At 53.0% G+C, this 17,105-nt stretch overlaps 1 protein-coding gene across 3 annotated transcripts in view; it reads right to left on the reverse strand.

Annotated features, from left to right (window-relative positions):
- SH3PXD2A (SH3 and PX domains 2A) overlaps positions 1–17,105 on the reverse strand; it is a 222,019-nt gene that overhangs the window by 183,021 nt on the left and 21,893 nt on the right. Inside the window, exons 2-3 of one of the 3 annotated variants that reach the window (XM_053668389.1) lie at positions 3,994–4,117; positions 3,080–3,255 (exon numbers count right to left, since the gene is read on the reverse strand). The exons of the other annotated variants lie outside the window; for them this stretch is intronic. Coding sequence (XP_053524364.1) covers positions 3,080–3,255; positions 3,994–4,117 — 300 coding nt within the window. The remainder of the gene's footprint in view (positions 1–3,079; positions 3,256–3,993; positions 4,118–17,105) is intronic. 3 annotated transcript variants of the gene reach the window in all.

Here is a 17,105-nt window from a genome sequence, read left to right on the forward strand (position 1 = left end):
CCCTGAAGGCAGGTCACAGCATGATCATGGCAAGTCACGCTCAGCATGACACCTTACACCTAAGGGGTGCTCACTTCCCGTCCACTAAATAAGTGAAGAAACAAAGCAGCCAGCAGATGTCGAGTGAGTGCTTCCCTGGTGCCAACCAAGCTGAAGACTGAGGCCAAGTCCCCAGCCTGCAGGCCCGTACGGCTCGGCTGGGGCAGCCAGACTCACACCGACAAATCAAGTAGGGCACATGCAGGGTGGAGGGATGTGGCGCCAGAGGGTGAGGCTCAGAAAGGACCAAGGGCAGTGTTGGCATCGCAGCGGACAAAGAAGGCTTTAAAAGCAGCTGACGGGTTGAAATTTTAGCTCCAACACTTCCCCGCTCTGTGAGCTTGGGCAAGTGTCTTAAGCTCTCTGAGTCAGGGTGTCCTTAGCTACAAAGTGTAGCTGACAGCAGGAGCTTCCCTTCAAATATGACAGTGCACATGGGGTGCCCCGCACAGGGCCTGGCACACAGTAGGTGCCTGATGCGCATTAGCTATTTAGGCACCAGGAAGAGGGAGACGGTGAACTGGCTTCTTCCCATTGACCATCGGATAGCAATAGGGGTAGGAAGAGAGCAGGAAGTGGGAAGCAGAGACGGAAACACACAGAGGCGGTGGACCCACAACGAGCAACGAGCTGGCCTGAGAAAGCAGAAGAGCAACAACAACTCTGTTGTCCAGGCAGGGAAAACAAGGGCCCCGCTCAGGAGCACCTCTGCAGAAGGACTAGGGAGCTGGGGCAGCCCCGACCCCACCCCCCGGCCCCAGTCAGAGGCTTTTTTCATTCTTTTTCTTTTTTTCATGTTTCCCGGAGAGGAAATGAGTGAATAGAGTACTGGTTGAGCACTTCCAACGTTCCAGGTATCGCAAAGCACTTTACTCACATTATCTCATTTAACCCTTACAATGATTCTATAAGGAAGGTACTGTAAACATGTCCAGTTCAAACAAAGAGACCTAAGGAGGTGACTGATCTGCCTGAGGTCAGATCTGTGGCAAGGGCTGGAGCTCAGGTTCAAAGGTGGAGTTGGCTCCAAGGCCCGACCACTTCATTCTCTTCAACAGCTACAAAAGAACAAGGTAGAGTCCCTGCCTCAAAGGTGTGCCTTGTGATTCACGCTGCTGCCCTGACACCTGCTGCCTCATGACTGGGTGACTAGTCGGGACTGAGGCCACCTGGACAGCGGGTGGATAAGGAACCATCAGTGGGTCCAGCGCTCTAATTTTCCCGGTTTAGACTCAACCAGATCAGCTGCATGAAAAGCTGTCACTGCTTCTGAGCCTCCGCCCCCCACCCAGAAAGCAGGGGTAGTATTACCTGCCTCACTGTGAAGGTCAATGAGAACACGAGTAGGAACACAGTAGCTGCTCAGTAAAGATGACCTCCTTTCCCCATCTTTCCCTTCAAAGTGCCTGGCATGATCTTCTGCACTCTTAGAATTCTAGTCTCTCCCGTGAAAGTTTCCAGAGTCTTCAGTTAGCCCAGGTTCTAGAGAGACACCCACTTGGGGTTTCCAGAGCTCTAAGCAGGGTACCTGAGGATACATGGTCAAACGTTTGGACCTTCCTCCCTCCAACGCTGCCTCCACCCTCTGGCCCCAAGCCAGCTTATCAGAGCAAATGAGTCTGACCACCTCGAACCAGGGGCTCCTACAGTAAGGCGAGCAATAGGCAATGAATATCTCGGGTAATGCCTAGGAGCCCAGAGAGGGTGGCCCTGTGCCAAGGCTAAGGGGGGGAGGCTCACCCTGCTATGGAAATTGATAAAAGCTCCAGATGCACAGTGACATTCAGCAGCCAGAGTCCTGGAAACCTTAAAGGCATCCTCTCCTGAACCGTAAGAAGGATCACGAGCCCGGGCTCCCACGGGCTTGGATACAGCCCAGGGGATCTAGGAAAGGGTTGGAAAGGAGGACGGTCACCCCACACACTCCCAAACCAGTGACTGACCAGGGCCCGCTGACCCGGATGCGCGCATCCTGTGAACGTGCCTCACTCCATCGTCACACCCTGGGGAGCGAGGCAAAGGTTAACACGCACGGTCTGGCTTCCTCTTCCTGGGAAACACAGCGGCCAGGCAAGGCCAGAGGCCGGCGCCCCCTCCACACACAGCCTGCGGGGGAAATGACCCCACGGTTTCCTCCCACCGGCTGCCACGCTCACACCCCCCTCTGCGCTGTGCTCAGCCAAGCTCGGCTTTTGACACGAGGCTGATAACTGTCATTAGGTGTTTTATTGCAGGGGGTAGCTGAAACAGTCTCTTTGGAGAGCACTTTGGCCATCTCTATGCCAAATCTGCATTCCCTTTCACATAGCAATTTCATCTCTAAGAATTTATCCACACGTGTGTGTGTGTTGCTTGTGTGAAGAAGTTTATTGCTGCACTGTTTGTAACCACAAAAAGTAAGGATTACTGAATGTGTTGGTTTAAAAATGGTCAAGTGGGGATTCACACATGCATTAAAGACAAGAAGGGTCTTTCTGTGTCGCTACGGGAAAATGTCCACAGGATAGAAAGAAAAAACAGATTACAAAACAGCACATACACTACTGAATTAGATTTCTTTGGGGGAGGTATGTGTACGGGGGTTTTGTGTGCCTACATACACGTACATTGTAAAACTGGGAAAAACATAACAAGCCGATAACAGCGGTTATTTGGATTCAGACAAGGAGAAATGCAGTAGTTTTACTTCATTCTTTGTACATTTCTTTATTATTTCACTTCTGTTGAACCTGTTTGGCTCTCACACAGGGCTGTCCAAACTTTTGGCCTCTCTGCACCACACTGGAAGAAGAGTTGTCTTGGGTCACACATTAAATACATTGCAACACATAATCACAAAAGCAATCTCATAATGTTTTAAGTGAACTGATGGTTTTGTGTTGGGCCACAGTCATAGCCAACCTGAGACCGTGGACCACAGGCTGGACACCCCTGAAGGAGATTCCATCTTATAAAACAATTATATCCTCCTAGCCTGTTCTCTGGCCAATGCCAGCGCTTCGAAGCCAAAGTTTCAAACCCTGTCTGCACACACAGTTACCTGTGTGGAGGGCTTTAAAACACTGCCGCCCAGGTCCCAGCCCACGCCACTGAAGTCAGGATCTTGGAAGGTGGGGTGAACACAGGTGGTCTGCAGGGCTCCCCAGGTGAGTTGACTGGCTGTTACAGGTTGAGAACCACGAAGGAGGACCAATACAAAAAAGATCACTGGACTAGCTGAGAAAAAAAATACTCTTTAGCTAGAAAGCAGTATTACAGTGCAATTTGTATTTCGAAGAGTAAGTTAGAAAGTCTGTAGTCAGTGCTTTTTCTCAAACTTCTTCCTCCAGTTTGGAATTCACCAGCTCAAATGGGGAAAAGCAAACAAAGAGACTGGGGCTCATGAGTTTGAGCCCGAGCTGGGACTCTGCGTTCTTCAGCAGCCTGCGGCCGTCCCCACCTCCGTGGGGCCTACATCAGTGACTGAGGGGTCAGAGTCCAGCCCTGCTCGGCTCCAGGGGGAACAGCTGAAAGACTTAGAGGTGCTGAGCCCAGAGAAGCACTCAGGAGACACATGACAGCTGGTTTCAAATATTTAAAGGACCATCAGTACGGAAGGTCCAACTCCCCTTGAAGCCAAAAGAAGGCGATGGGTAGTAAGAGCAAACTGTAGGAAAGCAGATCTTTGCCCAGTGTGGGAAGGACTTTCCAACCAGAGCTGCCCAAGGGTGGAAGACGCTGTCTTTCGAAGTAATGGGATCACCAGGGCAGGGGATGAGTGACCACTTGTCTGTGAGCTTGCTGGAAAATCCCTCCCCACTGGACCCTCTGTGAGCCCAGCGACCGTTAGACAGACAGTTTTCGTGAAATCCACTAGGGATGCACTAGCTCCTTCAGCAAAAAGTTTTCTGCTCTCAACAGACAACGACCGAACAGCGGCGGAGTGCCAGGCCCTGCACCTGGTGCTGGACATACCTGCAGGGAGCCTGGCAATCTGTCCTCTGGAGGCGCGGGGAGTGTCAGACACACACACAGTCACTTCCGATGGTCCGCTACCACGGAGAGCAGTGACGGAAACCAACTGCAGAGAAGGCAGCTCCTACGACAGACAGATGGGTAGGAAAGGCCTCTCTCAGGAGAGGAGGTTTGAGCGGAGACCTGAAGCCCGAGAACGAAGCACTGCTTGCCGACTGGGGTGGGTGGCGTGGGTGGGACCTCAGTGGGACTCAATCAGAAGGGCACCCCGCCTCCCATCACATACAGAAACCAACTCAAAATGGATCAAATACCTCAGTGTGAGCAAGAAAAGTGCAAAAGTCTGAGAAGAAAACATAGGCACAAATCCTCGTTGGCCTTGGACTAGTCAAGGGTTTCTTTTTTTTTAGGATTTTATTTATTTATTTTAGAGAGGATGGGGAAGGGAGGGCGAAAGAGAGGGAGTGACACATCAATATGTGGTGGCCTCCAGCACACCCCATACCGGGGACATGGCCTGCAAGTCAGGCATGTGCCCTGACTGGGAATCAAACTGGCGATGCTTTGGTTCGCAGGCCTGCGCTTGATCCACTGAGCCACACCAGCCAGGGCCTAGTCAAGGGTTTCTAATATATAAACCAAAATGGCAATCAAAAAAAAAAAAAGAAAAGAAATAGCCCTGGCTGGTGTAGCTCAGTGGATTGAGCGCGGGCCTGCAAACCAGATAATCGCAGTTTGATTCCCAGTCAGGGCACATACATGTCTGGGTTGCAGCCTGCCTAATTCTAATCGAGACCCACTGCCTTCTTTCTAGAAGCCTCCCTGGACTGCCTCTGCCCCTTCGTCCAGCGCACAACAAGCTTGTTTAGGTAGGGGTCATGTTGACGTCCGTTAGCCTCGGAGGAAACTCACTGGGCCTCTGAGATCCCCGTGTCTCGGATCACCAACGCTGGCACATAACGGCTGTACCCGGCTGATCAAGGAGAAGCCTGTCTTAGAGCGCACCAGGTTTCCCAGGCTCGTGGAGGAGAAACTGGGTTCCCTTCCACCGCGGACTGGAAAGAGCCGATGGCGGCAACATCTTGCTCTCTTTGCCTGGACAGCTCGCTGGCCCCGAAGAGCGTGTGTGCAGTAACACTTCCTCCATCCAGCAGCACAACTGGGAACGCCATCAGCTCCTGCTTGGCTTCCAGGATAGAGAAACTGCACTCAAAACCCGCTAACCCTGCCCTGCCCTTGGAAGCACCCACAGGAGAGTTAACTGCAGAACTAGGCGAGAGCTACCCACCTCTAGAAACATGTTCCTCCGCCTGCTCATGGTCCCGAGCCTGCAGTTTGGTCCAGCCACCTTTCACCCGGCCCCCACCCCGTGCCCTCCTCCGGGCCGAACAGCCTCTCTGCCCACAGCCCTCTCTCTCTTCTACTAAAACCCTCGAGGGCACCTGCAGCTACAGCGACCACTTCAGCCAATCCCATGCGTGTCCATTCCCCAACCCCTTCCTAGAACTCTCAACTGTTCCACAAGTTCTTGGAAAGCAAGGATTTTATCTGGCTTCCCTTGCTTGCCCGACAACTTCTAAGGACAGTGGGCATGAGGTAGATCCTCAGTAAAGACAGGTCGCTTCTGTCCGATAGAATTCAGTGCAGTCCAGGAAAGCAGCACTGAGTGCTCACAATGTGCCAGGCTCTGCTCCAGGCAATCGAACCCAAAGTCAAGTAAAATACAGTCCCAGCCCCAGGGCAGCGCCCAGACCCGTGAGAAAGATCAGCACCAACACGTAACTTGCAGAGGAGGCGAGACGGAAAGACACGCGTGACCCTGGGGGAACAAGAGGACAGGCACCGGAGGTGATGCGGGAGGAGAGGTGAGGATGAAGGCTGAGAAAGGTAAGCAGGGCCAACTCGAGGGGGTGACCGTGATGGGAGGGTGTCCTAGGCAGAAGAAAGGTCACAGGCCAAGGCTGGAGGGTGGGGATGGGGGTGCCATGGCCGGAGCTGGGGGAGAACCAGGAGCAGTTGGGGTGGCTGGAGCCCCAGGCCCAAGGCAGTGAGCGGCAGGCAGTGAGCCGAAGTCGCCCTGGCTCCGAAGCTTGTGGGAATGTCAAGGGCAGGAGAGAGTTGGAGGGGAGGAAGGCAGAGAAGCAGACGTCAACGCTGAGGGGTTTCTTGGGTGGGAAACCTGGAGTGGTCTGGGACCGGAGAGGGTGGGAAGCACAGGCATAAGTGGAGATTTAAGGACTGAGGGGAGGGAGATGAGGATGAAGAGCGCCTGAGCGAGGAGCAGGCACAAAGGGGAGGCCAGGCCTGGTGGCAGGAGAGGGCAGGCTTCAAAATTATTTGGGTCCAAGAAAAATCGAAGGGGAAATGGGAGCTTAGGAGAGGACACCCAAACACTGAGAAACCCCCACCCCAAGGCTCCTGGGACCCCAGGTGGACCACGTCTGGGCTGCGATGGAATGACTGGGACAGAGCTCAGAGCTGGGAGCGGGGAGACCCCAGTTCCTGGCAGCCAGGGGCGCTCTGCTGCTCACTGTTGGACAGTGCAGAGTGACGGAGACCTAAGGTCATTCGATGGGGGGACAGCGTTAGCAACTTTGAAAAGGGAAAGGGACCAAGCGCTAGAAGTCACAGGCTTTGTTTCACGCTCGATTCGTTCCCAGTCTCCAGATCTGAGAGCAGACCTTATAAACCTCCTCTCCCTCCCCCAAACTTGGCTCAGAATGCAGAGCCATTTGGAGTGAGTAAAGGGGTACCAGGCCACGTCTTCTGGGCCCCAGCCCACGTCTCCCTGCTGCTTCCTGCTGCGTGGCCAGAGGAGACCCCTCTTCTCTGCCACAGCCAACTCCAGGACGTCACTGGCTCCCTGTCCCCTCTGGGAGTGGGAGGAGGGACCTGCCAAGCCGGTTGGAGAAGAGCCTCGCACAGCGGCCAGGGAAGCCTGCCAGAGGCTGCATCTGGCCGGGCTTCCCGCACCGATTCCCCATCTGGCCAGGCGTGGAGGTGAGACAGAAACACACAGCCGACCTCCTCCCCCGTGTTCCCCCTCCAACCGCCGCAAAAGTCACGTCATCCAGGCACTCCCTTGGGGAGGGTGGTCCCCTTCCTCTGACCTCAGCCTGTTTCACTTGGCCAGAGCCCACCCCCAGGGAGCGGGCCCCCTCCCCACACCCTCGCTCACACCCAGGCCCATGCAGGGAAGGGCGTGAGCTATAGATTCCAGCCCTCCCAGGCCGCACACCAAAGCCCCAAGTAAGGGCCCCCCTCTCCTGGCCCTGTATTCTGAGGTGCCAGCTGTGCTGCTGAGGGGGGCTGGGGGCTGGGGGCACTTGGCCAGAACACCACAGCCCCATCTCCCACCCTCGGTGCGGAATCTCCCTCCAGCTTCCACCGAGGCGTCGGGGCTGGGGAGGAAAGACAGGGGGACCCAATGTGTGGCGCCCAGCAACTTCAGTAGTAAATCCTAGCTTTGCTCCTTATTTGGTGTAAGAGTTGGGGCAAATTATCTAATTTTCTCTGAGGCTCCCTTTCCTTGCTTGTAAACAGAGGTTAGTAAGAGCACACGCCTTGGACAGTTTGCATAAGGATTAAGTGGGGAAATGCACGCGAAGTGCTTAGTTAGTACCTGCGGGGCCAAAACAAACGCCCTGCTGTGGAGGTTCCTTCCCTGTGTTTCCCGGCTTCCTCCTGACAGTGCCCACAGGGCCACAGTCTCTGCGAGCCTGCTCCCGACAGTGTACAAGCGGTGAATCGGTTCTCACTGACTTTATCTTTCTTATTTATGTTGATATTTATTTACCCAGGGAAACAGACAACTGACCATTTCTGGATGTCACACTTACTGTGTACACCAACAACTTTGAGTGCATTTTTTATTGGAAAACACTCTCTAACGGGGTACTTCCTGTGCAGATATGACCCCGGCAACTCAAGCTCCCCACGGAAACTCTGGACTCTCACGCAGCTGCACACAGACACGGGTCCTGGCTTGCCATCCCACTATGCCTGCTATCCCCTGATCCCAGAAGCAGCAGGCCCAACACCAAGCCCCCACCACAGCCAACCAACCACAAGCCCTACTCTGATGTAGCTCCCAGCACGGGGATGGGGGTGGGGCGGGACTTTTACACCTGTTCACAGCAAGCTCGGGACAGCCTTTCGGGGGGCCGGGAGGCAGTCCCAGAGGAACCTGATTTGAGCACCACCAAGCCCCAGTGGAGACCACTCCCCAGGAACAACCCTCTAAATGCAAAGTAATAAGCTGAACTTTCCAATAGAAAATTTTTAAATGGAGCACGGGCCTGGGAACCAAGCAACCACGGTTCGATTCCCAGTCAGGGCACATGCCTGGGTTGCAGGCCAGTTCTCTCCCTCTCTCCTTCCTTTCCCCTCTAAAGATAAATAAATAAAATCTTTAAAAAAAGAAAGAAAATTTTTAAATGGGCCAGGAATGTAAATAGCATTTATCCAAAAAGAAATGCAATGGCAGATCCATCACGAAAAGATACGCACTCATGTGTCACTGAAAAAAGAAATCAGAACTACAAGACATTATTTTTCTTTAGCTGACTGGCAAAACATTCCAGCTCGGCAAGCCCCGGGGCCGATGAAGACATGGGGAAACAGACACGTCTAGTTCGCTGTAGGAGAGATGTGAGTTCTTTTAGGAGGGCCATTTGCCAACAGACATCAAAATGAGAAATGCAAACTGTTTGACTCTCCAATCCCCCTGCTAGAAACTGATCCTGGAATAAACTCAAAAAAGTGTGTCAAGTTCTACGTTCAAGGACATTTCTGGCATCATCCATCAAGTTGTTCCAGGATATTGGCGGAATTAAATACTTTGCAGCTATCCCAAGAGCTAGATTGTCGACATTTGCCCACAGGAGCATTACCGAGGGAGAAGTGAAAAGAGCAAGGTGCAGAGGAATCAATTCTTTCTGCACACTCTTAATTTAAGGCAGTGCTGGCTTTGTCTAAGAAGGTGTCCTTCCTTACTCCGGCTTTTGTCTGTCTGGCTTTAACCACTCCCCTTACAGGACTGGGAGCCTGCTCCTGGTCAGCCAAGAGACAGAGCATAGCGACTTTCATGGAACCTGAGGAAGGGGCGGAAGCCACCCTATAGCACGTAAGGCTCCATCTTACAGGAGAAGAGGCTGAGGTTCCGAGGGGTTGACTTGCCCAAGGTTACAGTCGGATGTGGCAGGCCTGGACTCCAACCCCAGTGTTCTTTCCAATCCACAGCACAGCCTCAGGCCTCACACTCCACCTCGCTGACTCCTGGAAAGCTGAGGGAGCTTGGAGAGCCCCAGGGGTGGGAGGCAGGGAGGAGCCTGCAGAGGCAGCTATGGCGAGAGAAGGAAGGCCAGAGGGTAGGGGGCCGGCCTCCGCTGGGACAGAGGTTTGCCAAGGCCTCGCTCACTACTGCAGGGATGAGAAAAGACATCTCAGCACTGCACCCCAACACCCCGCCCAGGAGCACTCCCTCAGGCTGGAGGCTACTCCCTGGCAGGCTCTCCCTGCCAGCTGGAGGCTACTCCTGGCCCCTACGAGGAAGCTTACAGGCTTGCCAGGGTTTTTTGTTTGTTTTGTTTTGTTTATTTTTAGAGAGATGGGGAGGGAGAGAGAAAGAGAGGCAGAGAAACATCAATGTTCGAGAGATACATCGATCGGTTGCCCCCTGCAAACCCCCTGCTGAAGACCTGGCCCGCAACCCAGGCATGTGCCCTGAATGGGCATGGAACTGGTGACCTTTCAGTTCACAGGCCCACGCTCAATCCACTGAGCCACACCAGCCGGGGCTTGCCAGGCTATTTTGAAAGCTTGAAGTCTTGGGCAATGTGCCACTGTGGCACTCTCCTGGGTGACCTCTCCCCCATTAACCCTCAGGACACCTTCTCCCTTCTGTAGGAGCCTGCAGAGGACACAGGAAATGTCCCGAGGGCCCGAAGGGGAGAACAAACAGGGATGGAGTCTGGTTCTGTCAGCGGTTCTGGCCAACTCAATTCACTCCTTTAGGCTTTAGTTTCCTTGTCGTTAAAATGGGAAGGTCTGGAAAAGAGCAGAGTTGAGATATGCCTGCTAATGTGCTCTCCCTCACCTCACTTCTAACAGTCCCTGTTTTCTGGGCTGTCCTGTGGCTGGGGGAGGTTTATTTGGAGTTCTGCAGCTGGCCAGACCATGGCCCCCACTGCAGACAACTTCAGCTTTCCACACTGAGGCTGAATCAGCTGGGAGGGGAGGGGGGCTTAGAGTCAGAGGCTGGGGCTCATGTCCAACTGGGTCGTCACAGGCTCTGTGACTTTGGACCAGAAGTGCTCAGGTTCTAGAGGAGGCTCTGAGAACAGCCTCCCACTGTGGGGGATGGTCACCCACCCTATCCCCCTGGCCCCTAGGCCCTGACGCCACCCCCCTGACCTACAGGAATGGGAATCTCAACAGAGAAGTGGAGGGAGCAAGAGTGCTGTCCCAGGGTTTCAGCCACAACTGGAAAGGGCCACGTTGGCCAATCAGAGAACAGGAAACTGAGACTCTCAGGACCAGAAGGGAACCCAAAAGGTCACCGAGCCCTGCCCGGTACTTGCGTACATCTAGCAGTGACAGGAAAGTCCCAAGTAAGGCAGTCCATTCGACCTCTGGGCAGCTGACCATAGGGCATTCTTCCCTATAGTAATCCGAATCTACTACCCATGCCAGCTCCTGCTCTGTCCACTGGTTCCGCCGTGGGACCACGGAGAGCAGGTCAAACTCCTCTCCTGAAGCAAGCATTTCCCACACCCCTTCTGCCAGCATCTCCTCTGCTCCAGGCTGCCCTCCCCACTTCCCCCTGGGTCCTCCCCCCTGGAGACTGCCCTCCTGCAGCCTGCTCTCACAGGGTGCCCTGGAGCCGAACCCAACCTCCCCAGTGCAGACACAGAAGGCAGAATGGAAGCAGATTCTTACCACCTCCCTCCCTCTGAACTTCCTAAACCCTGAACTTCCATGAGCGCGCTCGAAGAAAGGTGAAGTCCGTGAATGCACGCCCAGGATTTGAAGAGGCATCATACTGCTGACTTCCCCTGAGCTCCCAGGCCACCCTGACACTTCACACTCCCGCTTCCAGGAAAACCCGAGCCTGCTGCCTACACCTGGGCCACTGGTTTCTCAGGTAAACCCCCACTACAGGTATGTCCACTTCATTCCAGTCTTCTGCAAGGCAGTTTTGGAAGCTGGCTTGTCTCTCTCCTTCCTCCCCATGGCACCTTATAAATCTGAGCAGGGTGACATCAAAATCTCATCATCCGAGGCACTGACAAACATTTTTGGTCAGAGTCAGAGAACAGAGCCCTGTGGCACGCCCCCTAGGGGCTCTTTTGCATCAACACCGGCACACTTAGCTTAGTTCTCTATGAAGCTGAGCATCTGGGTGCTCCTGAGCAAATCAGTTACATATAACAAATTATTTGATTTTTTCAAGCCATCAGAGAGGCTCTCTATATAAAAGAGCCATCAGCAACTTTTTTCATTAAATGAGAAATCCTCCTGTAGATTAAACAAATCACAAATTGACCTGTTCTGCACGCCGAGTGTCATGAAATCTAGCTAATAAAGACACCCGTGTTTGCAAAGACCTCACCACATGCTGAGCATTCCGGGCATGAAGACATTGGGATCATCACTCCCATTTCACAAGCAGGGGCACCTGGGCTCTGAAAGTTTGCCTGACTTGCCTAAGGTCACATAGATACAAACTCTGAAGCACGCCCAGGTCTGTTGGACTCCAAAACTTCTGCTCTTCCCACTGTGCAAGGCTGCCTCTGGGGTTTCCTTACAGAAGTCTCTCCTCGGTTATGTATCTTCCCTGGACTGAGCTCAGAGCCCCATCCCAGCCTCTCAGTGTGCTCCCAGGCTCCTTCCTGCGATCGGACCACTTCAGACCCGCTGGGAACATGGAGACACTGGGAAACAAAGAGGAGCCCAGGATTTTCGTGGTGGAACCAGCTCCCAACGCCAGTGTGTTTTCCCCCAGAGAGCACAATTCCTGCCAGTGCTCCATGCACACATTAGAACCGGGCAGCAACCCAGGGCCCCTTCTGTTCAGGGTCTGCCCACAAAGCAGGCCCATTCAAGGGCGAAGGCCATTCCCGGGTTCCACCTCCAATGCCTGTAAAATGGGTATCACAACAACCAAAGGGAACTGCCTTCAGGGGCTGTGGTGAAGACCCTGAAACACCCACCTCACTCCCTCCCACCACTGAGCTTTTGCCAAATGTTCTTCCCTCTACCCAGAACCCCATTCTCCGACCTTCCAAATTTGCACAGCTGTCTCCTGTTCATGCCTCAGAGCATCCTGTTCCTTTCCAGTTGGTTCCTTATCTCGGTCCCTCGCTGCACATCCACATATGATGTGACTCTGGTCAATGATGGTGGCCTGGCCACTCTGTAAGCACTCTCCTCAACTGGGATGGAATTGTTTAGGGTTACCCAGGAATCTGCAGCACGTGACATGCTGCCTGGTAAACAGTAGGTACTTAATAAATGCTTGTTGGATGAATGAAAAAAGGTCAGAGAAAATGGATATAGGCATGCTTTTCACAAGGCCAACATGGCTGAGCCAGTGCATGGTCACCATTAGGGAACTGGGTGGTGAAGAGGGGCAGGCCATTAAAGGGTGTGTTTTGCCCTGGCTGGTGTGGCCCAGTGTACTGAGTGCTGGCCTACGAACAGAAAGGTCACCGGTTCCAGTCCCAATCAGGGTACATGCCTGGGTTGCAGGCCAGGTTCCCATTTGGGGGGCAGTGCAAGAGGCAACCGATCAGTAGTATATCTCTCACACATTGATGTTTCTCTCCCTTTCTTTCTCCCTCTCCCCTTTCCCCTCTCTCTGAAAGTAAATAAATAAAATATTTATAAAAAATAAAGGGTGTGTTTCACATTGGGCAGAAGGTAGGGAGCAGCAGAGAGCGTGGAAGAGAGCACGGGATGCACGCAGGTCCTTTCAGACGAGCTGTCCCAGGGCGAATCTGTCATCCTAACAGGTTCACACCCACTGTGGACGACCACACCTAGTGAATTACCCAGCCAGTCCAAGGCAGAGGAGGGGCAGAAGGAGATGGAGGGGTGGGAGGTGGACATCACTTCCTTGGAACCGAGGAAACTTGGCTTTCAGCAGCCAGTACATGCCATTACCTATCACATGGAGGTGATGGACTTGGGATGGTGATGACGACTGGGCCAATCGCTCACTTGTGGGAAGACTGGTGGAATTCCTGCTGTTCCCCAGGCCCTCCCGCTTTCCCTAGCTTGGATACTTGCTCCTTCCTATCTCCCTCCTTACCCCATACCACCCTCTCCAAGACCTTCCGTCCCTGACAATTCTGCTAAAATGGAGTCTCTATCACGGGGTTGGGCAGAGAGAATGTGCTTTGGAGTTAGACGCTGGAGGTCAAGCCCAGCTCCACATCCCGTAAGCTGTGTGATGTTGGACAAACTACATAACCTCTCTGAACCTCAGTCCAGTATTTGTGAAATAAACCTTGTAGGGTTACTATAAGAACTAAAAGAAGTCATGGATACAAGGCAGGGAGCACGGAGCCTGGCTCACAGGATGCTCCATGCCCCACGACTTCTTCCCAGTCCCCCCTAGAACACCCATGCAGTTTCGGTACCGGATTCTGCCGGGTCTGAGAATTATCCTTCCACATGAGGAAACGTCCTCTCTACCCCCAGGCTGAGATTTTTGAGGGCAGGGCTGTGCCCTGGCCATCTCTGCCCAGTCCTCAGACAGAGAGGGCAGTGCTGAAAAGCACAGGCCTGGGTCTGAACCCCAGCTCTGCCATATCCTGTCTGTGTGACCGTGGGCAAACAAACGTTCCGTTCCTGTGCTTGCTGGAGCCCCTGCTTCCTCTCTGTAAAAACGGCGATAAGGAGAGTGGATGGTAAAGTCCTGCCTTGGAGAGGGCTGGTGTGAGGCTTCAGTGAAGGTCCCCATGTACAGAGCTTTGCACAGTCCCTGACAGAGAACTCAATAAAAGCTGGAGACCATGCTTAGCACCCTAGCAGGCCCCAGTGTGGTGTGTAGGCACATCTTCTGGGAGTGAGGGAGGGAGGTCTGTAAGAAAGTGCTTACTGTTTCTCCCTTTTGAGTAAGTGCACAGCCAGCAGAGCTGATGCATCACCACCTCGAGAGCCACACCTGGCTGAGGGGGAAGGCTTGGGCTGAGAGAAAGCTCGATGCTAGTACAAGCGCCAAGTGCACACCAGCAGAAGGAACAAGAGTCAATTCTCCACACATGGAAGTTCTTCCTGATGATCCACGGACAACACTGTCAGGTTTAAGAACAACATTCCCATGTTGCAAGGCCGGTGAGGGATTTTACTGCCACCCCTCAAACGCGCTTCTCCCCCTGCTCGTGAAAGGCGGGCCAGCTGCTTAGAACTGGGTCAACTTTGAAGCATTGCCCTCCCTGAGATAGCCAGCCTAACTTTTTAATAAAAGCAAGATGATTCCTGGTCTCTTTCCAGTGAAAGTTAGGCTGCCTGGCCTTACAGCTTTCCCCCTGCTTCACAAGCTCAACCTGGTGAAGGGAGGCGGGCTGGAGAAGCCACAGTCTCAGCGCTCAGATATTCCACTTCTGGGTGAGGGGGCCCCTCCGCGGCCGAGACACAGCCTGGAGCCCAAGGGCAGGGCCTCTGCCAGAGCCATTGGCCCTGCAGCCGGAGGGTCCCGTCTTCATTTCAGACCCAGGATGGGGAGTCTCTTCCTGCGAATCCGCCCTTCGGGTCTCTCTGCCCTTAGGGTCTCATAAGAACAAAGAGTGTCTCAGTTCTGCACTTCCTCCCCCTCCTCCTAACCTCACCCCCAGCCCGAGTCACAGTTGGGCCATTGCTGGCCAGCCACGACGCATACATCGGTGCATTAATTTATTTCCCAGGTGAAAGGCGCTGTCCAGACTTCTGCGGCCACATATGGAATAAACACACACGCACACTTTCTCTTTTCAACAGAGCAGTCACCTGTTCACAGCCCACGCGGCCTTGTTAGTTCTTCCTCCTTTTGAAGTCTCCACCATACCTTTTGCCCACTGAGTGGCGAGTTTCAGGAGGCCGGGCTTTTATTTTCTTAACGCTGTGGAAATATGTGGCCTTTCCCCTAATATTTAGCTTTCCTGATACAATACATAGACGGCACTCTTTCAATGCTGTGTTTGCCAGGGACTGTTTATTTAATGGCGATCTGTAGGATACCACACACCGCTGTGGGCCGCGAGCTCTGCAGGCGGGGGTGGGGTGAGCAAAGGAACCATCTAGAATGCTGTGCTCCCAACCCGGGCTGGGGCACATGCAGGCACCCAGCCTTCTCTAGACGGTATAGTTTATTACACCTCTTTTAAGTTAAAGAGGCTCACAGTCACTCCCCCAAGACCCCTCCCACCCCAAAAAGCTATAAATGAGACTAAAATGAACATTTGTGAGGGTAAGAAGGTAATGTCACTTTTTAAAGGAAGGACTGTTTGTTTTTGTTTTTTTTAATAGGTCTGGATCTGGTCTTTGAAGGTGATGAATTAACATGTAATCCTGCGGCAACCACCCAACAAGTATTTACTGAGCACCTGCTAAGTGTAAAGCTCTGTGGAGCAAGGTGGGGGAGGGGGAAGGGCTGCTCACAGTGCAGTTGAAGAAATCAGGCAAACACCTACCAGGTACCTAGCATAGGACCTAAAGCCACATGCGGGGCTTTCTGGAACCAGAAGAGGTATAGGATTCAATAGTAGCCCACTCTAGCAACTGTCACAGGACAGTTATCATTATGAATTATGCACGGTTCAGGCCAAAAGCTGGATAGTATTAGGTAGGATTCTTTTCCTATAATTATCCCCCCAGCAAGTAAGCCCTACTTATTTCCACTTGGCTGCAGACCGCAACTTCAACAGAGCTGAATCCCAAACCTGGCTTCTGGAACGGGGGTAACATCCGGGGAGGGTCTGCAGCCCTCCCCCCACCCTGGGCTGGCGCAGGGGAAGCAAGGCCTCTCAGGGGCCACTCCTGCCACAATATGCAAGAATGACCAGTGAGGCTTCAAGGCGCTGAGCAAAGGGGGAAAACGACGAGATAAGAAGGGCTTATTTCAGATTAAGTTGAAAAACAAAGGAGGTTTAGTTTTGAAAGGCTGGGTGAGTTCTTAAGATAATGGAGGGAGGTTTTAGGTTTCTGGTCCCATTAGTAAGAACTGGGTAGGGAATTATGAAAAGAACTTTCATTACAAGCGAGGGAGACAGGCCAGGAAGGAATGATATGAAGACATTAAAATTCACTATGTCATCCAACCTCAGTTGGATTGGTCCTTGGGAAGAAGTGCCAACGGCCTGGCAGGTCGTCTCTGGAAGGGAGAGAGGAAAATGACCCACTCTTCTGCAGGGTCCCAAGTGTTGGTGAGGGTGTCGGGAGAGGGGACCCTAGTTCATTGCTGGTCGCTGTATAAGCTGTGCAGCCATTCTGAGCAGCAACATGGCAGCATCAACGGGGCCCAGTACGTGCCCTGGGCCCTACGCTCCCCCTCCAGGGTGTACGCAATGGAGAGATCGCTGCAGTCCGCCCAGAGTGCAGTCTACAGGACGTTGGCTGCGGCAGTGTTCGCGGTAGAGAGCTCTGGGGGCAACCTTAGCGTCACTGAGAGGGGGGTGAGTAAGTCACCGGAGCTGAATGCCACTATGGAACTCTCTGCAGCAGTCAGCAGCCACAGATGCACACGATAGTGTCAACACATTTTAAAAACAAATCATGGAGTAAAAAGGGAAATTACCAAATAAAAGCTACAGCACAATACGAATGCAGATTAGATATAAACTGCACACACCAACAGCAGAGCATTATTTTCGAAGGATATGGATGTTTATATTAAACAGAGTGGATGCAAAAGGGGAAAAAGGATAGAAGTGAGGAATAGGAATGAAGGGGAAATAAAAATAAGGCGGGAGGAGCGCTTTGCAATGATGACAATGGGCAACGAATTGAAAAAAAATATGATTAACTCAACTTGCTGCACCTGAGGTCAGAAAAACCAACATGCTACCTACTCTTCTGAGAAGAAAAGGCCATACTACCGGGCGGGAGCAGCAAATGGTAACAGAGTTACA

This window comes from Artibeus jamaicensis, unplaced genomic scaffold (assembly GCF_021234435.1).
Source record: "Artibeus jamaicensis isolate MK-2021 breed Jamaican fruit bat unplaced genomic scaffold, CSHL_Jam_final contig_490, whole genome shotgun sequence".
NCBI classification, from domain to species: domain Eukaryota; kingdom Metazoa; phylum Chordata; class Mammalia; order Chiroptera; family Phyllostomidae; genus Artibeus; species Artibeus jamaicensis.